General features: G+C 36.4%; 1 protein-coding gene across 5 annotated transcripts in view; it reads right to left on the reverse strand.

Annotated features, from left to right (window-relative positions):
- Nucleotides 1-25,232, reverse strand: part of ERCC6L2 (ERCC excision repair 6 like 2) — a 137,114-nt gene that overhangs the window by 16,587 nt on the left and 95,295 nt on the right. For all 5 annotated transcript variants that reach the window (XM_087444282.1, XM_004440816.3, XM_087444283.1 and 2 more), the window contains 3 exons: nt 21,240-21,320; nt 18,788-19,940; nt 13,611-13,765 (listed from right to left, as the gene is read on the reverse strand). In XM_087444282.1, coding sequence (XP_087300408.1) covers nt 13,611-13,765; nt 18,788-19,940; nt 21,240-21,320 — 1,389 coding nt within the window. The remainder of the gene's footprint in view (nt 1-13,610; nt 13,766-18,787; nt 19,941-21,239; nt 21,321-25,232) is intronic.

A 25,232-nucleotide genomic window follows, 5' to 3' on the forward strand; every position in this document is an offset into this window, starting at 1 on the left:
GTGAGGCACAAAAGGACAACCTTATATTGGCTGCCCTGAGCCTGGGTTCCTTTTTTATCCACAACAGTCCATTTCTCATTGTCCAAGAAAGCCATCTATCTAAAAGAACAAACGACAGCCTTGGGAGAGCAGGTGAATATTGTGGGACACACACTACAAATAGAAACATACAAGCCCCATCTCCTTGGGATTTGTGCACTTGAATGCACTGCCACTGATGGCCACAGCAGTCAACCTATGGGAAAGGGCCTGGTGAGACGGTGGTAATTACCTTCACCAAAGCCTGCAGACAAGGGAATATTCACTAATACCCGTAGTCCTCCATGGGCAGGGAGTCAATTCCCTTCAATACCTCCTACAGACAAAGGCTAGAGTAGGATCAGGGGCCCCTGCCTGCCTTTCCGGTGGCTGGCACTTACCACAATGAGCTTAGCTCCTTACCTACCTCTTCCATGGCCTCCAGCTGGATTAAGTGTAGGGTACTAAGTGTAAGCTGATTTGGTTACAAGGCCACCAATGGCTCTCCAGTGTCCAGGGAAGAACATTTCAAGCACCAAGCCACAAATGACACTGAGACATTGCAACTAGTTGTGAGGTTTAATGCAGATTATTATTAATTAAATAAAGTTCTGAAATCTGTGAATGATTTGCTTTTTTAGTAAATTAGAGTGGATTCCCTATAACCACATCATTTTCACTCTCTCCCCTTCTGATATGCTTTTTTGAGTCATGCAGGAGAGGAGGTAAACCTTTCACATAGAAAAAGGTCAATTGGAAGCACCTCCCACTAGAACTGAATTTAACGACGAGGTGACTCTCTTCATTTGGTCTAAGCAGTTCTGAAACTAACTGGTCTTAGGGCCCCTTAACACTTTAAAAATTATTGAGGACCTCAAAGAGCTTTTGTTTATGTGGGTTATATCTATTGAAAATTTAAAATATTTATTAATTCATTAAAAATAACAATAAGCCAATTACATATTAACCTAAATAACCCTTTTTAACAAAAAAAGTTTATATTATCCAAAGCAAACAAATAATTAGCAAAAAGAGTGGCTAAGTTTTACATTTTTGCAAATCTCTTTAATATTTGGCTTAAGAAAAGACAGCTGGATTCTCATATCTGCTTCTGCATTCAGTCTGTTGCAACCACGTTGTTTTGGTTGGAGTATATGAAGAAAATCACCCTAATACAGATATGTAGTTAGAAAAGGCAAGAATATTTCAATAGCCTTTTCAGATAGTTGTAGATATTCTTTTTTGATACATATCAAAACTCAAGGTTAATTTCATGTAAAATCTGAAACCATATCAGTAAATATTTTATATTGTTAAATTAAAATTCATTGGTATATCTTGAACTTCGGCTGACTTTTTTCCCCATGCATGATTTTGTAATATTAACTGGTCTTTTGGAAAATATTGATTAACTGAGTTATACAGATCTTCTAAATATTGACACATTCAATTATATAACACTGGAAAATCATATTTGTTCTTATCCCTCCCCATTGCCTCAGAAAGATCTCAAGTATTGGAAAGGTATCATGGTTATTGTGGCAGATACAAGGTTTTCAATATTTTAATTTTCACTTGAAAGCTTGAATTTTATCACTGACAACAAGTACTGTTTGTTGTTTTCCTTGAAGTGACATACTCACTAGGTTCATGTTTAAGAAAGTATTTACCAAATATACAAGTCTAAATAACCATAGTTTGTCTGTCAGTCATCCTTCCAAGTACAGCCTTCCATAAAAAAAGTGGCTAGTTCAGTTTGTAGTTCAATTATACAAGTGCTTATGTGCACTTGCTATTTCATCAAACAGAATATAAAACAGATGAGTCCTAAAGGGTTGAGATTTAATAAAATCAGTAATTTTTACTGCTTCATCAAGGATATTCATAAGAGAAACTAGTTTTCTTTTCCTGCAAGTATGTGGTAGTCAAGAATCCAGTGACTACTTGTACAATTTAGGGCCACTGATTGATTCATGCTAAGCTGCCAGCAGTTTGCCCACCATTGCTTTCACATGATTTGTGCAAATGTCAACAAGTAAAAAGGGCACTTAATATTATTTTGAAAATAGTTCTGACCTTGCAGACCTCTGAAAGAGTCTCAGATATTTTAGGACTCCATGGACCGCATTTTGAGAACCGCTCGTCTATAGTAAACTGGCATGCCTTTAGTCAGTATATACTTGATACCTCCATGCTGGAAAATTTGCCCAGGATGACCAAGAGCGGATTTTGGTTTCACCCAGCTTTATGTCCATGCACATGCAAGGCTCCCTCCTTACTGAGTGAAAACAGAATAGTCCTTCTGCCCAGAATAATGAGCATCTCTACCTGCTCCAGCCCTGGCTCTTAGCCTTCTTCAACCATGGAATGGTTAGATATTCTGTACGTGTTGAAAGTTACTTGTCAAGAGTATAAACGCTAACATTTCAGTCTGTTCAGGTCAGTTTAACATTCACTGATTATTTCTCTAAATACAAGGCCTTTCACGATCTGCTCCCAAGCCCCTATGCAGCTTTACTTCCCCTGTTGTCCAACATAAGTCAGCTTGGTTAAGCCAGTCTTCTTACTACTGCCAAACACATCATGCTATTCATTCTGGTGCACCAGATTTCCCTAACCTTGCCTTCTGCCCAACACAGTCCTACCCATGCTTCAAGGTCCAGCTTCATGAGCCTTTCCTTGTGTACTTTTTTCTTGCATTTTTATTTCAGTTTCTCACTTGACAGCTTTATTATATAAATGGAGTCTATCTTGATTTAAGATTTTATGTAACCATATACAGCATATCAAACCAATTAGCAATAATGCTGCATGGAGGCCCAAGATCCTGATTTCACTCCCCAAAGGGATACATCAAAATCGAGGGCCTCTCTGAATAGGAAGAGTCCCTGTACTGTGAGAAACTATTTGATCGTTTAGATCTTACCTATAAACTGGATCACAGATGCCTCTAATCGAGAGATCAGCCACATATACGGTTTTGTACTGAGTCCTGAGTCATGTTCCTACAGGCTCTCAATAAATGGATGCTGGATGAATACACACTGACACAAATATAACACAACTAAGAAAAATTAATTTTTGGAAAATATTTACCAAGTAATTTTTATGAACAAAGTGAAAAGTTCTTCCTCTTAAGGTATTCATTATTTCACCTGGCAACAGTAACAGGAGAGCCTTAAATACTGAATAAGGCAGTAGGACAGGGCTTTCCACTTCCATTTTGAAGCAGTTAATGCTAAAGTCATGAAAACTGTTTATAGATTAATTGAAATTTGATTCTGATAGTAATTTAGCTATAAGATGACTGATATCTTTAAAATAAAACCTCAATTTCCCAACAATCTGGCTGTGAAAGCTGTGAGAGCTGACTCTGGTTATGTTAAAAGGAATATTAGCTTCATCAGGAAATTTGTGAAACTATCACAAATTCCTTATTAAATCATGGACCACAGTTCAGACATATTTATCCTGCCTAAAGCCAATCCACCACACAAAAATTTATACTTATACTAATAAATTAGAGTAATTCTTCACATTTTTATTTATAGAATCTCTTTGAGAAGGCTTTATTTAGTATCTACTAGAAAGTCAGTTAAAATCAGTGAGCTCTATTTGAATATCTATGTACCAGGCACTGTTCTAGGTCCTGGGAATAAAAGATAGAATAAGATTCAGTTCCTAACGCAAAGGAATTTCACAGTCTAATCAGGGAGATGGTATCGGACGTTGTTGATGGCCTGCCAACAGCTACTGCTTCCCTCTCAGTTGTCTGAACAAAACTGGACTTCTCTTAGAAATGTGCTCAGGGAAGGTGGATTGCTCTCTCAGTTCTTGTGGGATAAACTGAGATTAGTAAATCACGTTCTGCCAGAATGATTTTCCTCCCCAATAAAAGGAGAGATATATGACGAGAACCACATCTTCCTGTCTTCGGATACCTTTGTATGAGGAAATGAGTTCTTGAGACGCAGTAGTCATCCTGCAACATGAGGCAAAAGCCCAGGGACTAAAAGTTAACTTACTAAGGATAGCAGGGCAGAAACTGAAAGAGCCTGAAACGTTAGGATGTCATTGGGCTATAGCACCAACCCTGGAAATACCTCCCTCCAGACTTGCTGTTACGTGAATTAGTTCAATGAACTATTGTATAGGCCACTTTTAGATGGTTATTCTATTCCTTGCAGCTGAAAGCATCCTGTAGACATACATACAGTATCACGCAATACAATGTGATAAGTGCTATAGCAGATACACACACACATAAATAAGTAAAATGAAAGATGAGGAAGACATTTACACTGTTTTGGAGAAGCTGTTTGGGAAAACTGTCATGAATGATATAAGAGGTAGGAGTTCAATAGGCAGACACAGGTGAAATGGAATTTTAAACAAAAGAACTATGGAAGCAAAAGCATGGAAGGGTAAAAGTTCATGGTGTGCTTGGGGGCTAGTTCATAAGGTGAAGGCTGACTAGGAAGAGCCTGCTCATCTTTATATCCCCGGTGTCTAGCTCAGTACCTGGCATCTAGTTAGCACCAACAATCCTGAATCAGTGTCTCAGAACGAGACTGGAAAAGCAGGCTGGGGCCAAATTGAGATAGACCTTGTGTGCCATGGAAAAGAAACACAATAAGACATTCCATAGAACTTTAGAAGAGAGAAAATTAAGCCCCAAGTGACAGTTTAGATTTATTATTGCTAGATGAGGAAAGCTCAGAAAGTCATGTATGGGTAGGGATATCTTTCTGATACCATTCTCCATGTTCTCCTCATTGAGTGGGTTTCCTATACCAGCACACTATGGCCAACAGTTGACAAATAATGAGTGAAGATGAGGAACACTAGCATTTATGCTGCTCTAAAATGACTAATATCTTTGCATTACCTGCCATATACCACTTTAAGTCGTGGAGCTAAGAGTTGAGAAGACTTCACCTGTAGTGAAAATGGTTGTGGGGATCTGCATTATGTAGTACTTTCATGCAGGAATTACCAATAACCAACATTTTCTGAATTCCCACTCTGAGCTGCTTGTTGCTATGTGGTTGTATTTATGGAAGTGTATACCATGGTCCCGATCCTTAAGCAGCTTGTAACATACATGAGGAAAGAGCAAATACACACGAGGTAAGTAACAATAATGTGGTGTCCGCCATGTCTACAATGATGACTGGCACAGAGAATGGGTGTGAAAGGAGTTTGGAATAGAGTGCTCTCTGAAGACTGAGGCTTTATGGAGGAGGCGGAACTTGAATTGGGTCCACCTGGAGTGGAGGATCAGACAGTAGATGATATGGCTGGAGGTGTAGACAGAGTAAATTTATTGAAGACCGTGAATGCCAGGCAGACCTGAGCACACTTCTCCTTCAGACCAGGAGGGATTGTTTTCCCTAGCTGCTTAAATATAGTCAGTGATAGCTCTGAACAATGTCAAGTCATCTCCAAAAGATTTCCAGGAAAACAATGAAAGTTTTTCATGGAAAAGATAGTTTAAACACTTAAAAATTCTCAGAACATAGTGACGGGGTTCACTGCACCCTGAAAACAATTGAAAACCTAAATGTATTCAAAAAGCATCAATTATATGCAAGACACTATTTTAGGTGTCTGGGGTTATCAAAAGTGAATCAGAGATATATCCTGCTATTTCGAAGTCCAGAGTTTATTAGAAAAGAAGAGAAAGATCTGTACTTACATAACTATAATAGAGATTTGGAAATCATCCTTTAGACTAATAGGCCATATAAAGTACTGTTGGGTGAAGCAGAAAGAGTGTAAGAGGAAGGACAGCCTACTTCCAGCTCAGGGAGGAAGTGGGGCAAGCTTTGTGGAAGAGACGACACATCTGAGGTAGATCCTGCAAGGGAGAGGAGGTTTGGAGATCTGGGGGATTAGAAAAGTAAGGCTGAAGGTTATTCCTGGTAGAGAAAAAGCATAAACAAAGAGAAAGAAGTAAAAAATCATGCCTTTGCCAAAAGATCTTTGGCAGAGCAGATACTGCCAACAGTCTTGCTGTATTTCTTGAGTCCAGATAGAGTTTTAACTATCTAAAAAATATTTTTTAAGGGAAGGATGTATTCAGTCCACCTGAATTTTTTGTTTAACTGCTAAACTGAAGGTACTTCTTTACAGGCAAGTTATCTTGGAAAATTAGACTGATTTGTCATATTGTAAAAATAAAATGGAGTCAAAAAAAAAAAAAAAAAGTAAAACCTCCAAAACAAAATAGAAACCAAAGGAAGAGAGGAAAAGCACAAGAGAAGGCAGAAGGAGTAAAACTACAGGGATTTAAGCTGACTGCCACTGCTGAGCCTAAGGGAAGCCACTTACCCTTTCATTTTTAAAAATGAGTAAAATAAGATATTTACATTAAATAGTTTCCAAGAATCCTTCAAATTCTAAAATACCATGATTCCCAATCCCTATAATTTTGCTTTATTCGTCCTATAAAAATTCACAATTCATATGTGCAGAGGCAGGATTCTCAGATGACAAGGCAATAGGTGTTTCCATTAAGTGGCCATGTCCAATTGATACCATGGTTTTCATAGAGGGATAAAATATAATTTGAAAAGGGTTGTTAAGTGCTTAACATTCTTTAAGTCACTAGGTGGAGTCAATCAGAGTTCAATGAGGCCTTACATCTCTAAGCTTTTACATTGTTACACAGAAGGCATTATTGAAGAAATAGTACTTTTATAACTATTTAGACTCTTCCAACTATTCTAAACAGAGAAATTGTTCAACGAAGCCATATCTATCTTCTATGCAATTGGAACAATGACTAGCTAGGAGAAGAATTAGAATCAAACTACTTCCTAATATGCAAAGATTACTTTTGCCATTCCAGTCCATTGTCAAATTAGTTTATAATTACTTTCAAATACAATTTCTTTTCTATATTATTCTTCATGACAAATCAGCCATAGTTCAAGGCAGGTCCTTCATCTATAAAATTAGAGGACTGGACTAGATACCTTTAATGGTATTCTAACATATTCTATTATTGGTACTATTAACAACAAAAACAATAACAGGTCATTGTAGAGAATAAAAGAGGGAATTTCACTCACCAACGCTACTGATAAGCAATAATCACAATTACAATCATAAAAATTGATATTATATTTTGAGTAATTTTAATGCCTCTCTTGCAAGGGGCTGAATGTGTTTTGCACACATCAGCTCATCAGTTACATTAATCCTGGTAACGGCACTGTGAGGAAGGGTGCCACATCTTCTCGTAGCCTCCAGCGAGGAGCGGAACAGGTATGCATGTTGGTAGTTAACACCAGATTCTCCTTCCTCTGACTAGGTAACAGGTGTTCTTCACAAATGACATACTATCTTTCTGAATCAATCATAGTTCTAAGGATAGAAACACAAAAGCTTTTTTCATGTCAACACGTCACATAATTTCATACATATACACACACGATTTAAAAAATCTTAATCTCTACTAATATTACTTGAAAGAATAACTTTCTGATTCAAACACCATAAAATTAACATCTAGCATAGGAAGAAAAATGATAAGACCATGAAAACTCCCACCCAGTAAGAGTTAATTCCATTACATGCTGAAACCATAAACTTTACTTACTGGACTACTTCATAAACCAGTCATTTGTGAACAATTACTTTAAACCATCATGCCATTCACTATCCTAAAAAATAGGATAATGGAATGCTATATCTCCCCAAAGTCTGCTCATTGTAAACAGTCCACCTCTCCTTGCTGACTCCAAAAGCTGTATAAACACACTGCAATCAAATCCACCATAGCTCATAGAAATCCTTTCTTTAAGTAATCTACAAAATGCCAATCTAATACAAATACAAGAAAGAGAAATTCTTACTAACATAACATCTTGTATTTACAGTATTCTGAACGGTGCTTAAACCCGCTTGGTTATATAAAAGGCACTCTCCCTCTGCCACCCCCGCTCCCAGGCTGACAGCATGCTTAGTTCTCTCATTTGCACCACACTGCAATCACATAAAGAAGGGTTTACTAGTAATCCAGGTTTTACTACAAAGCGACCCGTTACCTCTCTGTCAAACACTGGCAAGAGTGCCAAGTGTCTGTCATCCAATTCAGGGGATTAAGTCTTCTTTTATAGTCTGATACTTGTACCAATTTATAAAAATACAGATATAGTTTCTTCAATTTGGTCACAGTCTATATTTTGGCTTGGATTCAGGCAGCAGAGGTTGACTATGACAGCTGGCAGGAAACTGAGGGGAGAATACATCCTCTCCCTTTCAGTCACCATGTCTCAGTTGCCATAGTGATTAATCCTTAATTGAATGCTGTCTTTGTACATTTCTTTTCAGAAAACTTTAAGTAAACTTCAGTTGAAAACATGCAGTTGACTGAATGTCACCACATCACAAACAGGTATAGCAAAGTTTTGTGACATACTTCCATACATTAAAGGAACAAATTAACTCTAACAAAGGTATTATCGGTTCCTTCAAATGCTCAAAACATTTCATTTTGGTATAAGCTGAAACCTAAATCACACAGGTTTCCCCTCTTGTTATCAGACATATCATCTTTTAAAATCGGCTGTCTTCAGAAATGGCTCTAAAATATCCAAGTATAATTTAAGGCAAAGTGAGTTCTTATTTTATATAGTTTGTGTTACTAAATAACGTATGATTAGAAATTTATTCTAGGAGAGATAAGTTTTAATTCAAGACATCTATAAAGTACATTCTATAAACAGAAATTAATTTATAAAAGTATAAACTGTAAGAAACCAAAAGAAACATGGAAATGATAGTATATTTTAGGCCTTTTCTTATTATATAGTTGAAATTGAAAAGCCAGTTCAGAGCTTTTGTCATTTTGGTCATCCATAATTACATCAAAAGGACTGAGAAATTCTGACAGACCGCAGGATTTTACCTAGGACTGTGGTGTACACTGCTTCTCTCCTGTAAGTTTCCTATTTAGCAATTTAGTCAAAGGCTCTCACTGAGAGTCAACTGTAGTGCTCCGTGGAAGTGAAATATTTGCACGTCGTGGCCTATGTAATCGTGGGCTGCCTTCATACAAATAAACAGGATTTGTTTTGTTTTCCTAGGAAGGGAGGCAACACATCTGCATCTGGCTGCAGACATACACACAGACCACACGCACGCATGCACACACACACAATCTTTTCAAACACAAATAAAGGTCTCTAATAAAACTTTGGTGACAGACATGCAGCACTCAGAAGAATTCTCAGTAATCAAAAAGATTCTGGATGTGAGCCCCAGAGGAAAGATTCTGTGCTATAGGTGGGAGGTCTGGGGGTTTTTGGAAACTTCAGAAGCAAGAGGTTTGCAGACATCTTTAACATTATGGCTGAGTCTCTTTTGCCTTCATCTTGCTTCATTTCCCTTCACCTTAGTTTATTCTCTTTTCTTCCCATAACTGTTTTTAAATTTTTTCAAAACTGCAAATTCACTATTGCCACCAACTCCCACACTACAAGCTGCAAAACCTCTCAGTGAATAATAACATACATCTGTAACCAAAGATGACAGTGTCTTTCAATAATTTACTCATCAAAAGTGTTGAAATAATATTGACCAGATATGATGAAATCGGTGATTGTGAACATTTTTCTCCTTAGAAATTCTGTGAGATGGCTTTGAAATGTCATCAATATCTCATCTATGTTAAATAATATTATTTTAAAGTCTCTTCAGAAATCCTTAATTTAACTATATTTACAAATAGTTTTAGTAAAGAGCAAAATGATATATCATCATTCCATCTCCCTGAAATTACTGGGGTAGTATTTAGTTTCTAGCAGAATTAGAATGAGGAGAACGAAGAATATTACGTATTGAGATAATGCAAAAGGACTAGTCTGCAGGCAGAGTGATGTCTCACTCATCTGAATGTCTGTCAGCAGCTATGGGGAGATCTTGAATTAGAAGCAGTCACTTCAATTGATGAATCTAAGCAGAAAATAAATCTATCAGCATTCAAGAGAAAAGTTACTAATAACTTCAATTCTAATATAGAATACTGTAAAATACATTAATATAAATTATAAAGTCCTGAGTGGCTATTTTCATAAGCAAAAACTTAATAGTCACATATTTTGAAAAATATTCTGTGATGAACATTCTTGTTTTCTTTTTTCAAAGGGAGTCCAAAGCCCCAGATCCATTAGTACCACCCATTCTTTTATTCATGGTTAAATATGGTTGCATACAACTGTTTATGGACTAGCTGTCCTCATTGATCCCCACTCTCCAGCAGAGTTAGAGACCTGACATCAGTCTTATCCAGTGGTAGTAATAACAATACTTACTATTCATTGAGTGTTTACTTTGTGTCAGGTACTGTTCACAGCATTTTACAGGTATTATCTCATTTAGTCTTCACAACAATCTTTTGAGTTAAGCAGTATAATTATTTGTATTTTAAACACAAAAAAATTGAGGCACAGAGAAGGTAAGTAACTTTCTCATGGTCACACAGTAAGTATGAGGTGGAGCTAGAATTCAAACTGATGTTCTGAGTAGAGTCCATGCTTTAGGCTAGTTGTAACCATCAAAATTCCTTTTGCCTCTGGAAGATGACAGAGTTCCGCAAATTGAAGATGAGACTAATTATATGAGTTCTTTTATTTATTTCTAATTAAACTAAAGGGAGGAAAGCATGAGGTACGTCTCAGGGGTTGTAGTTTTATGTCAAAAATACAGTAGTTTCAGTTTTTGACATTGATAAAAAACTAAGAACATCATAAATATTTATGATCATTATCTATTTTGAGAATTCTGATTTCATATAACAAGTAACACCTTTTTGTTTTAATGGTAAGTTAATCGCTGTCCCCAGGTGATTTTTGTATATAGATAATACATTACAACTTTCAAGACACTAAATTACAGCTATATCATTAACCTGATGTATTAAATGGTACAGGTCAAATCTGCGGGATTGAATCTTATTCTGTTGTAATTTTACTGTATCATATGTTAACTTAAAGAAGTCAGCCACTGACAGGGCACGTTTATATGGACTGTTCTTGGCTGGTTTTAGTGGCATGGGATTGGGCCTCCCGCTTAGTGGCTTTAAAACTTCCCTGAGGGGCCGGCCCCGTGGCTTAGCGGTTAAGTGCTTGCACTCCACTGCTGGCGGCCCGGGTTCGGATCCCGGGCGCGCACTGACGCACCGCTTCTCCGGCCACGCTGAGGCCGCGTCCCACGTACAGCAGCTAGAAGGATGTGCAGCTATGACATACAACTATCTACTGGGGCTTTGGGGGAAAAAATAAATGAATAAATAAAATTATTAAAAAAAAAAAAAAAACTTCCCTGAATATTTTACACCCATCATGATTTAGTCATTTAACAACAGATTTCTTCAGATACCCTGAGAAATGTCTACTAAGTTGGTCTATGCGTGGTGGGGGAGATACATGGCCTCAAAGAGCATATTAAAAACCCAGGGGGTAGACAGTCCGATTTGTTTCCTGGTAAGAAATGTCCCTCACTCTGAAAATCACTGTGAAGAGACAAGGTTTCTGAAAGGATTGTGTTGTCCACCTCAAGAATGTCAGGGCTGAACAAGGTTGAAAACTACTGGTGTTGCTAATGTAAGGATAAAGGAACTGCCTCGCAAGGGCCCCCCGCCAATTAAAGGCAAGTATATTTCCAGCATTTTCATTTTTACAACTTTCCTTAAGAAGGTTCCAAAGGGACTTTATTGCTTCTATATCTAGGGGTTGCTTCTGAGGTACACTTTTGAAGGAATTAATGGCTGTAAATTTCTTCTCTGAGAAATATTTAAATAAGTTAACAACCAGTATCGTTAAATTATTTCATTAACATCTACTACAGGGGTTTGCCAAATTATCTGACCTTTCACATTAAAATTTGTTTGTTTGGAAAAGGGCATGGTTAAAAAAAAAAGGGTGTGGTTTAAAAAAAAAAACAAATAAAACAATTAGCTGTCTGTTTAAAAGATTCTGAAATGCTCTTCATTCTAATACAGCAAATTTCTGGCAAACCTAGCATATTTCTGCCTACCTTTTTTCAGAGAGCTCCTACAAGGTAGTCAAACTGTAGACATGCTGTCTTGGTTGAGATGTGGTACATTCCTAGATCAACTGAGAATATCAAAAATCGGCCTGCTTGGGTCATGGAAGAATGCTTTCGTGAGCTGTATTTTGGCACTGGGCCTTTGGATTACACTGAAACTCGCTAAAAGCACAGCCTTTCAAAGTCCCTTATTACATTAACTCTAAGGATATTATAAGACAACTGACTGTTCACTAGATCATTCAGTGGTCCCCACTGAAAACCCCACGTGACAAATTTCTTTCAAATTAAGTGCTAGGAAAAGCTTTGCTCCTCCCTAGAAGAGCTGGTATTTGTTTTTTCCTTAAGAACAACCATTTAGCTCCGTGTTTCTCGGCAGGGTTTTTCAGCATTTTGGGTGGAACAATTCTTGGCATGTGGGATGTGCTTCCCCACGACAGCCATTTAGTACCCCTGGCCTCCAGACATTAATGCCAGTTGGGCACTCAGGCACTGTGACCACCCAAACTGCTCACACACTTTTCCAAAAGCACTAGATGAGAAAACACTAAATAAATTGTTTATTTCCTTTGTTTTGTCTACCAGGAAACTCAATCAAATTTGCCATTTAAAAAAAAATATGTGGGGAAAACTATTATGTCCTTTATATCTGCATTCTAACTGTCTCCCAGTCTTGCACTACCAGTTTAATTTATATTTTCCTTGGACCTGATTTTTATTTTGTATTCTGATTTTACTGTTAAGACAGTCCAAATCCTTTGTCGAACCAGATGAGGTACAAGTGAATGAAGACAGCTTGACAGTTCAGAGGCATTTTCCCCCCTTCCTTCTTAAAAGTCGTACTAAGTTGAAACAAAGTATCATTGTTGTATACAGTACACATTTTTAACTCCTATACATAAAATGGTAGAAAAACTACTCCACAGACACTCAGCTCTTAGGAATTAATAAAGAGTAATAAGCCAAAGACAAGAAAATATTTTTTAACACTGTGGATGAAAGTGACTATGTATAAATAAAATATCCCATTTCTATAAAGCCTTATTTCTACCTAATAGCAATTTAAAATGAGAAGAGCCCTTAGGAAGTATTTATTGTTTTTAACATTATAAAAATCCTTTTGCTAAAAATATAAATTCTATATGAGGCTAGTTTTTGCATGGTTCTTCATTTTAGATGGAAAATTTTGGAGGAAATCTAATCATACATTTTCCTTTTTCCATATGAGCAGAAGTGGTTTTGGTTTTGATTTAACTGCACAATTCCCTCAGATTCCTCATTTTTGGCAATCTTTATTGATGGAACCTATTAAGCAACTCAACATTATTAGGCATTTAGATATAGATTTGTTTTTTAATATAAAACATCTTTGGTGACTACAGTGTGCCCCAAATGGTATTCTGTCTTTTACACTTATCTGTGTGTCACCTATAGTCTTAGCAGCTACTTTTGAGGGAAGATTTAGAGAAGATCCTATTAACTTCTGTGAAAACGAGATAAAAACTAAAAATGACATTACTCTATGCTCTTCTTACCTTAGAAGTGCAAACAGCTATGTTAGCAGGAAGCTGGGAAAACTGCTTCAATTCAAATACATCACGTGCTGCCCATCGGCTCATGTGGTTTTCAGCTTTGCTTGATCCAATCACATTCTGGTTTGAGTGAATGTAAGCCACTTCCTGAACACCGTCTAGGAGGTAATCGATGTTTAGTAAGTGATGTCTCATTATGAAGCAATATGGTTCCATGTATACTTTAAAAATTATCAGCAATACACTAAAAAACAGGTTATGCTTGTTTTAATCTTTAAGAAAAATATTCATTTTGTATGTTAACATTGCAATACTATTTTTTAAAAAAACTGAAAAGAGAAAGAGTTGAAACATATTGGTCTAGGTTAACTTAGAAATGACTTTTCCCTCTCATCAATATGAGAACTTCTGAGATTAGATAACAATCTTTAGATTTAAATCTGAAATGAGGGTTTTGGCCAAGTAAGTCATGGTGGAGGGTCGTCTCTATGCATTTGTTGTCTCTGTTGATTTACAAAAATTGTTTACTGCTTTAAAGAGCAGTGCTGGCCTCCTCTGTTCCTTTAACCACGTGCTTGATGACACCGATGGAGTGGGAGCAGGGGTTTATGACCAGGGAGTTTCGTTTGGTTGGCTTTGTTCAGTTTTACTATTTGTATTTTGTCTTTTTTTGTACATATGCCCAGAGAATGTCAAGACTGGGAGTGTTTTAGGAAATGAAAAAAATTAACTTATAGCTTTTATCTGAAAGAAGTTTAAAAAATGGCTACATTTTTATTGCTTTGCTTCTAGGCACCTATAATTTACTTTTCAATTGTGGTCATAAAAGAGAAGGCTAGAACTGAGGTCTGTAAAAGTTCCCTCAAACAGCTCTGGCAATGACCCTTAGTTACGACCTTCAACACTTGTGCTGTTTCAGTCCTCAACCTTTCTCAGCCAGAACTGCCAATCATGAGCAAACAAGATGTTGTTAAATAACATGACTAAAAGAGCAACTAAAATAATATTCTCCTGAAATTTCCAAACACTAGGTAGCATGTATGGCAACAGTTTAAAACCTTCAAAAGGATTGTTCTGGTAGAAAATTTACTCAGATCTTTCTTAATTTTAATGACGTATTTTATGCATTATTTAAAACAGCATTAGTTCCACACTAACTATTGACACCTTTTATACAGTAAAAAAAAAAAACACACACACACACACACAAAAACAAAAAACACTCAGCTGATTATTTAAAAAGTAGTTTACGCAATAATTCCTCAAACCTAAACCTAATTGTAGCACACAAATCAAAGGATATTCCAGTGCTTAGTTACAACCGCATCAAAATATATATCATAATGATCTTCTAAATGAGAAAGCTTTATTTGTAAATAAGTCAACACAACGATTAAGGTTTCTATATCAAAGTATTTTTGCTTATATATCAGCTTCTTTCACATAGTTCTTGGAGAATGAGTCACACACTTTTGAAAGCAATGCTAAGTCTTAAAGTCACTAAACAGATTCTCAGTAGACGGTTGTGGCAGGGGAAGGAGTTTTCCAATCTCTCTGAATCCCTACATGAGAATAGACAGCAAAACCAAGAGCCATGGACAACTCTTACCACAAAATTAGACGACAAGAGACCCCTATGAGCCCAAGCAGGTGGGGACAATCCTCCAACAGCTACACAGGGTCTATGTGAAGGAAGAAGGAAGCAACAGGGTGGCATCTGATGGACCTGAGAACAGGAGGCCCAGAATAGAGAACAGGTATTCACTGGAAAGCACAATGGCCACCAAGAGAACAGCAGCTAGATCTGGGAAGGTCTTCTGCTCTCCAACACTGAATGGGTACTGGGGGCTCATGGGAAGAAGGCCTGAAGGGGCTGGCACAGGCTAGCCTTCAGGAACTCCCAAACAGACCCACCAGGGCTCCTGCCCAGGTCAGGGCCACACAATGAGGAAAAACTGCTGGGAAGGAGTCAAAATGAGGAGGAGAGGAAGAACAGGGATGAGGGAAAGAGACGGTCTAGAGCAAAGTGGGGGAGAGGGAGAGAGACAGAAAATTCTACCATAGTTTTGAACACTATACAAAAATAATAGACATGGATCTCTGTGAAATTAGAAAAGATTTCCTAAACTCTGCCTCATTTAAAAAATTCACAGGAGATAATTTCTATAAAAATGAGCAAGAGGGTCAAATCTCACAAAAATTATTATAATAGAAAAGAGAATAAGCAGAATAATACTCCTACAATGAAAACATGCCAGAAAGACATACTCACAAAACAGATTAAAACTGTAACTAATTTCAAAATGAGGTAAAAGACTTTTAAGAAAATGATAAGATACAGGAACCAACAACATAAATTAGAATTAGAATAACTCAGAAATGAGCGACAGAACTCAATAAAGATATACAAGTTAAATATATATACAATGAAGACTAAACTAGAAGGAACGTAAGAGCGAAACACAGGAGATAATGCTTTAAGAGAATTAGAAGGAACTTTTTTAAAAGCAAAAAGAAATGAAAAAGATAAAAAAGGATTTGAGAGAATGTGACAAATACTGAAGATAAGCAAAGATCAACCATTTGAGTAAGAGGAGTCCCTGAAGAAGAAAGCCAAAGCAAAGGAATAGAACATGTAACTAAAAATACTAGTACAAGAAAGTTTTCCTGAAATAAAAACCAAGTTGAAACTACACTGAGAATACTGACCCAGAATAACCAACACTGCTATGGACTGAATGTTTGTGTCCCCCCAAAATTCATGCGTTGAAGCTCCCAATGCAATGGTATTTGGAGGGTAGGCCTTTGGGAGATAATTAGGTCATACAGGTGGAGCTCTAATGAATGGGATTAGTGCCCTTATAAGAAGAGACACGAGAGAGATGATTTCCCTCTCTGCCATGTGAGGGCACAGCAAGAAGGCAGCCATCTGTATACCAGGAAGACGGCCCAAACCAAGAATTTAACCTTACTGGCATCCTCACCTTGGACTTCCAGCCTCCAGAACTGTGATGAATAAATGTTGTTTAAGCCACACAGTCTGGTAGCTCATTACAGGAGCCTGAGCTGACTAAGACAAACATTAAAACACAATCTAGTAAAATTACTGAATAATAATGAAAAGAAAAAACCCTTTGGACATCTAGGGAAAAAAAAAGAACACGTGACACACCACTTGACGCCAGAAGAAAATGAAGCTACGTATTCAGGATACTTAAGAAAAGAAAGTGTGAGCCAAGAATTTTAGATCCAGCAAAAATGACTTTTAAGTATAAAAGTATACTCTTTATAAAGAGGATAGACTGTTATCAACAAGAATCTTGGGAATATTATTCTCACATGCACTTCCTTAGAAAATACACTCAGACGACCAAAACAACTTGAGAGACATTGACATAAGGACTGAAGGGAAGCATTAAACTTACAGTTATCTGCAAACCAAGGATAAATGAAGTCTAAGAGGGGGAGCATATATAATGCAATGTTTGTATGTTCTGACAATGTAGACATAGTATATCCATTTTAAAAATGGGAAGAAATGTGAGTGCACATGCAAAAAACCCTTAATGTTTTCAGGAATCATAGTATAGTAGTAGTGGTATTTTTATTCTTTGACTTTTGTGTAATATGGGATAAAACAAATGAGTAATTATGGGACATTATAACTAAATCATTCCCTATATGCTTAAGAACCAGGATTATCAGGATAGAAGAAATAGTATACAAATGTGATAGAGATGAGGTTAAGTAAAAGCTCTATACTCTCAAATTAAGTATCAATGTAAATATAGAAGTATCAATATAAACTCATCAAGTATTTTATCACCATATATAAAAATACACATATGTACATAAACATATATACAAATACATACATATAAATATAAACATATATATATAAATATGTGTGTATGTACATATACACACAAATAATCTGTCCAGTGAAAAGGCCCAGAAATAATAACCAAGCTAGTAGTAGCAATGATCATTCCTAGTACCAGACTGTGGTCTGGAAACATACTGTCTCACTAAACGAAACCAACACTTTTTGGAGAAACGACTAATTCTAGGTCTGGGGCAGAAAATGTACAGATGATCCTGGAACATCTTGTAATACTACATACCAATCAAAGATGATTAGCATCATATCAAAAGGTCTCAAGAATCAAAATGCTCATGTCCAAAGGCTCTCACTGTCCAAAGATGGGACAACTGAGCCTCAATAATGATATTAATTACAATGCACTGACTCATTAAATGTGTTTGAATCAATTAATTCATATGATTTTAAGAAAAGAATGGGCCATCTTCTAAGGATGATGGGGAATCAATTTATTATACTAAAAACTGGTAAAGATAGGAATTAAGTCTTTTTGCCTTCTCTGTATGAACTGTACTACTGGGTAATAGCAGATGAGAAGAAGTATCTCCTTACGGAAGCATTCTAACAAACAAATGAAAAAGAAATAAGAGAAGTAGAAAATATCATTTTGCTACTCTGAATGAATAAATAGTTACAGGCATTAAGCATCATTGGCTGCCAAGATTACAGAGACCAGCAAACATTTTGTGCCTCCCATAGTCTTGCCAAACTTCTGTCAAAGGGATTGAACCTCAAGTTGATACAGCATCAGGAGCCAACTGCTCACTTGCAGGAAATATGGGGGCAGAGGAATACATTCGACTGCACCAAGAGTACACAATCAGCAAAATGCAAATTGAGGAAAACTCTAGAGATGGCCCAGGTCCTTCAACAGATAAATCCTAAGGAAATGAAAGGGATGGAAGAGGAATCCTGTAGATCAAAAGAGACTATACAAATTTTTAAAAATGGGTGAGACTAAACTATTATGTCTAGGGATAAACATCTGTGTGACAAAACCACAAAAATGCCAAAAATTAATTACTATAAAAGTTAGAATAATTAGTATTTAGGGAGGTAGGGGGGCTGTGATTCAGATGGGGCACATGGAGGGGGTCCTGGGGTAGATGACAGAGCTCTCTCTCTTGACCTAGGTGGTCTTCCCTTTATCCTGCCACCCACCCACTTCCTCATTTGTGCTTCAATATAGTATGTTGATTGTAGAGCTATTTTACAAGCTAATTCAAGAATTTCTTATAGAATTATTTGATTGCACAAAACAAATATGGAAAGAAAAGTTTTCAGAATGTATCTGTACCTAAAAATTTATCCATCGATTCACACATCTTCCCTGGATTGACAACTCTCTCATTTGAAAATTTCATGGGTTTTCTTGGTATGAAAGTGCTATTTTTCTTATGGCTAGGCAATTTTGAAGAGAAACTGATTCTGTCTTTTACAGTTTTTGGTCTATGGCTCTGTTTAGCATGGCCAACAGATACATCGTCATCTGAGGACGAAAAATCATCAACACTCTGCGAGTTACAATCTTCATCTGTTGCATCCTGTTGGTTTGTTTTCTTCATTGTGTTAGGAAAAGTGTCAAGTTCTCTTTTATTTTCTTTCTTTCTCTTAAACCTTAAAGAAGTAGTAGCTCTTTGCTTTCTTACTCTTGACTTGGAGGAAATTTCAATGTCATCAGACTCGTCACTAATATCACTACTGCCTTTTCGTTTCATAATAGGTTTCAGGGTCATGTTCTCAGGATTTAATTGTTTTGAAATTAGTCCATTTCCTCTGACATCAGTCTTTCTATCAGCACCATTATTTCTCACTTCAACAGGGTTTTCTGTTTCAGAATCTTCAGATCCATCCACGGGTGGTTTAAACCTTATACTATTCTTAGGGACTCTCTGAGTTGTATATTGTGTGGGAAAGATGACATCACTATCTTCTGATTCTGTGACATTCTCTAAAATGCAATGGTGGTCAGCTGTATTTTTAAAATTTTTCTCATCATCAGACTCAGAAGAAATATTCTGTTCTAAAATCTCACTTTTATCAAAAATGGATTTTTCATTTGGATTTAGGATGCTGGCTAATTTCTGATGTTTTGAAGTACCAAGAGAGTCTTGACTTTTGTGACAACCAACATCTTTGGCTTCTGTTGAAAGGCACATAGGGTGTTCATCAGAACTTTCATCGTCAGAGGCAATATTTCCATCACTATCCTCAACTGCTCTACACTTTGTCTCAAGCAGTTTAGAGAAACCACACTGGAGTAAGGTAAGCTGTGCGGGAGGACCTGCAGCTTTACTTGAGTCACATGGTTTGTTTTTAGCAGTCTTTAGTCCTGAGTTTCCCACCGCCTCATCATCACTAAAATCACTGCAGAGATCACATGCTTCTTTTGCCAGCAGGTCTGCAGGCTGTTCTAGACCTCTGTGTTCTTGACAGTCAGCCTCTCTAGGCTATATAAAAAGCAGTAACAGAAACATTAGAAAATGTCAAGATAATAATATCAAACTTATCACACTGGAAGGAAATTAAATTTGGGCAAATAATATATCTACAAGTATATCACTTAGTATTTTCTAAAAGTACAGCATTTAATAAACAAATGTAAAAGATTTAATATTACAGTCTGATACACTCTTTTCTCTTTTCAAGTTGAATAACTTTAAAAAATAAAGTTTAAACTAGAATACCATGTGATCAAATGATTTATAAGAAAACCACAGAGCAGAGTGGTCAGTTTCTAAGATGCAGGGGCTGATTCTGGCCTCAAAAGTGAAAAGCACACAATTTATTGCTTACTGTAGTCCAGCAGATACTTCCAACCATGCTTTAAGAACAAAACAAATTTGTAGGAGTTAACAAAGTAAAGATTTCACAACTGGAAAATGGTTCTAACTGTTTAAAAATAAGTATAAGATATGATACAATCTTGACCACTAGAAACAAAGAAAACATTGAAGATACTAAGTAAAATTTGCTACAAACTTAAATACAATATTTATTTTATTCACATCAATCAGAACTAAATATATCCTTCTGTTTCTTAAAACTGAGGCTTTAGTAGCAAAAGATTTGGGGAAAGTATTATCCAGTAATACTTCTGCCAACATTTGATATTCATGTATTTCTATGAATTTAGAAAAATATTCACCCCATTTTCCAAATCATTGGGCTGGTATAAATTTATAGTTAAATCTCTAAAAACAAACAAGAAAAAAACAGCAACAACAATAACAAAAAACCTTCTCACATATTCTTTACTTTTAAAAAGGCCTTGTGATAACAGTATAGATTGTGCAGAATATGAGATGAGAAACTACTAAAAAGATCACAAGATCAAGGATTCAAATAAAATAAAATATCTGCTTGAGTCAGAAAATGATTTTGATGTTTGGATTTAATAATCTTAAACACATTGCTATTTTTCCATTTAATTTGTTGTTTAGTAAAAAACTATTTAGGTTGGATTGCTCACCTATACAATGTGTTTAATTTTAACTTACAGTTTGGTACAGTTAAAATTTCAGTATAAACGTAAATGCCTGATGATTGCTCCTGAATTTGTTTTTATGACATGAAATGTTAAATTAGCCTAAATTATTAATTTTACTGACAGGCATCTAACTTTTTGTCTTCAACTTTTTTTAAGATCTTTTCTTTACACATTGAGAAATAAAGGAAAAAAAAGAAACAAAATTTTCACAGTACATGTTTTCTAGGAGTTCTAGGCTACAGATTCAAAAGTTGCTTACTGTTTCTGTTTTGTGTACTGGTGGTTCCTCTTTCAACCAAGTTGTGGCTGTCATTATCCCTGCTTCCACTCGGCCTTCTCTCTATAAAGAATGCAAACAACTGTGTAAAATACAGGGGAAAGACAACCAGATACACAAAAGCAATGGCATGCTAAACTTAAGGAAGGACAACTGAGTGCAGCTTGCTTTAGCTCTCTTAATGCTATTTTTCAATTTGCTAATTAAGGAACTCATATACAGTTTAGAAAACATTTTAAAATACCTGTAATTCTTAGGTAGTAGGAAGACACAGTGGAAGCGTGCTGGGCCCATAAAATATTCTTATTTCTTGTCTTAAAGCTTACTTTTTCAGATAGAAAACTAACTATATTTTTCAACCAACTCTACTAAAAGCTCTAGTAGGGAGAGAGAGTGAAAAAATGTCATATATTTACCCAGTAACAATATCCATAAGAACCATGTCTATGTAACAGTTATAGTAAGGATATGTTAGCAACATTTCAAACAACCACAGATAATGTTGAGTATTGGGAACTTGATATTCTAGCCTATATTGCTAGTGTATTTATTATTCATATTCATTAAAATACACTTATTGATTCCTTCGGTGTAGCAGACATCAAAATAAAAGGGTCCATCTAATATGAAACTAAAAAAAAAAAAGATCATTATATAACAGGCTTGCTACATCTTTTGGGAAAGTATTTATGCTTTTAAAGCTTTTGGTATACCATTTAGCAGAGGTATTTAATGGCCTAGATTCTAGAATATTAAATTCTTCTTCAAAAGGAAATCAATTTATTTCTCATTTTAAGGCTTTATTTGTTGATAGAACAAGGGAAAATACTACTACTATCACCACAGTTACAAATGCCCAACTTACAAATACAGAGATATACCAATGGCCTAGTATCCAGGGCAATAAGTGAGAATCTCCCATACAGAACTCTAGAGAATGATAAACAGTTTCTGAGTTGCCCTGAGAGCTCTTCTCTCAATGCCTAGAGGCTATTACTATAAGGGAATGGGGAGCCTCCTTCCCAGTACTGCCTTTTTTTTCTTCAACAGAAGCTAAATGGTCGCAACAGCTGCAACTGGCAGCACCAGAAATCCTCAAGCTGTCAGAATCCCTTTATGATAGGTAAATGACAACTCCAGTCTTCTGTTGCTCAGGACAAACACCTTGGAGCCATCCTTAACTCTTCCCTTTTTCTCATACCCTATATCTGATCCCTCAGCAAGTCATGTCAGCACCACCTGGGTAATATATACAGAATCCAGCCACTTCTCACGCCATCTACCACTATGACACTGGCCCAAACCACCATCATCTCTTGGCTGGATTATTGCAGTATCCTCCTACTTGGCTTCTTGCTTCTGCTCTTGTACTTGCACGTCTAATTCTTAATATTTAGTCTAGACAGTATAGACCAGATCTGTCATTCTTCTGTTCAGAACCCTCTAATTGCTTTTTGTCTCAATCAAAGTCAAAGTCCCGCGGGCCGGCCCTGTGGCTTAGCGGTTAAGTGCGCACGCTCCGCTGCTGGCGGCCCAGGTTCGGATCCCGGGCGCGCACCTACGCACCGCTTCTCCGGCCGTGCTGAGGCCCTGTCGTACATACAGCAACTAGAAGGATGTGCAGTTATGACATACAACTATCTACCGGGGCTTTGGGGGGGAAATAAATAAATAAATAAAATCTTTGAAAAAAAAAAAAAAAAGTCAAAGTCCCTGCACGATCTGGCTTCCTGTCATCTCTCTGGCTCCATCTCTGGCTCTCTTGCTTACTCCACTCCAGCCACTCTGGCCTCTCTGCCATTCGGAAATCATGCTGGACATGTTTCTCCCTCAGAGGCTTTGCATTTGTTCCTCTGTCTAAAACACATCTTCTGCCCTCATCTCCCGAAAGAATCAAAGGCAAGCTCAGTGAGTGCTTCATTGGCTACTCCATCTAAAATTGCAATGCTCTTTCCTTGACAGTCTCCGTATTTCCCTTCCTCACTCTCTTTTTTTTAATTGAGATATAATTTACATATAACACTGTGTACATTTAAGGTGGACAATGTGTTGATTTGATACATTTATATATCTCAATATGATTACCACTGTAGCTTTACCTAACACCTCTATCAAGACACACAATTATCATTTCTTTTTTGTGGTAAGAACACTTAAAATCTAGTCCCTTAGCAATTTTGAAGTATATAATACAGTACTGTTGAGTATAATCACTAGGCTGCGCATTAGATCTTCAGAACTTATTCATCTTCTACCTGCTCTATTTTTATCCTTAGAACTTATCATCATACTATACTATATGCTTCACTTACTTTTTCTGTTTATTATTTGTCTCCCCCAAATAGAATGTAAGTTTTTTGCAAGCAGTATTTTTTGTCTATTTTATTCACTTCTGTATGCCTAGCTCTACGATGTACAGTACCTGACATTTAGCATATATTCAATAAATATTGGTGAAATTAACTCCCAATATCTATCTTTAAAGGAAAATCATGATATAGACAACAGAAAATCAATGCAAAATAGAACTAAATTGCCCAGAAGTAATCACGTTAAAAGTGTTCTATAAATTCAAATTTCTACATCTTAAGACATTTTAAAAGAAATTTTCTACAACTTTTAAAAATTAAAAATGTGTCACAGGAAGTGAAATACTTCTTTCACTTTATAATATATGCTTCCACTATACAGGGCTTGGAATAATAATATTTTAAAACATCATTTGGCCAAAATGAGCATGAATCTAACCAGGTTTGAATAATTTTAAACTCTAGTTGATACAAATGAGCAATTTTAATTCAAAATTTAATTTAGTAATTGAATGCCAATGATGTGCTTACCAAGAAGTTGAGCACCTTTACCATAAACAAAATATAAGAAACAGAGGGTCCTGTTATTAATAAACAATCCTGGAGGAAAAACAAGATATACTTAGGACAACAAGAGAACTTTCCATTTAATAACTTGTCACTTGTTTAATGAAGGTGGCTATTCTGATAAAATAGAGAACTAAGCTATTTGATATATGGCAGAAAACAGGATAAGTAATATATTGTTAATATATTTTATTTATTTAATTATTATTTTTGTGAGAAGATTAGCCTTGAGCTAACATCTGTTGCCAATCCTCCTCTTTTTGCTGAAGAAGACTGACCCTGGGCTAACATCCATGCCCATCTTCCTCTACTTTATATGTGACTGCCCGCCACAGCATAGCTTGACAAGCGGTGGATAGGTCTGCACCCGGGATCCAAACCTGCAAACCCCGGGCCGCAGAGACGGAGCATGCGAACTTAACCACTACGCCACCGGGCTGGCCCCTATAATGTTAATATATTTTATAAAAAATGATGTCAAATTAGAAACATGAATATAGGCTGGTATGTTGGGTGGTACTCTGAAATGGAGGTAGGCTCTGAGGGGGCCTGGAGGACAAACAAGGCTATTGATTAGAGAAGAGGATGGGAAAGAACAAGTCCATGAAAGAAACAGCATATTCAAAACAACAAAAAGAAAGAAAGGGGGACCGTAAATGGATCGCTCAGTTCAGAATCAAATAGTCACTATAAAATAAAAACTCAGCAGTATACATCAGACATGTATAATAGTTATAACACTCACAGGATACAAATAATATATAAGTTCCTCTTCCCCATCCATCAGTGGTCACTCGAATTGTTACTGAACTTGCTTAACATGTGCTAACTGATGTTATGTGTTCATTATGTAAATATTCTTTTCCACCTCCCATCAAGATGGTCTAAGTTCTCTAAGTTCCTTCAACTGTTTTTATGGTACTTACTAGATAAATGAAGTACATTAAGGTTTTACTAAAAAGTCCTGGAAGTTAAGGGAAATGTTCTTAAGTTTTCCAAGACTTAGTTTCCTCATCTACGTGATGAGGGGGTTGCAAAAGATGATACTGCAGGATTTTATGATACTCATATCAATATCAACTAGAAAATAAGTTAATAT

The sequence above is a fragment of the Ceratotherium simum genome, chromosome 20, assembly GCF_057802395.1.
Source record: "Ceratotherium simum simum isolate JZ-2026a chromosome 20, ASM5780239v1, whole genome shotgun sequence".
Classification (NCBI taxonomy): domain Eukaryota; kingdom Metazoa; phylum Chordata; class Mammalia; order Perissodactyla; family Rhinocerotidae; genus Ceratotherium; species Ceratotherium simum.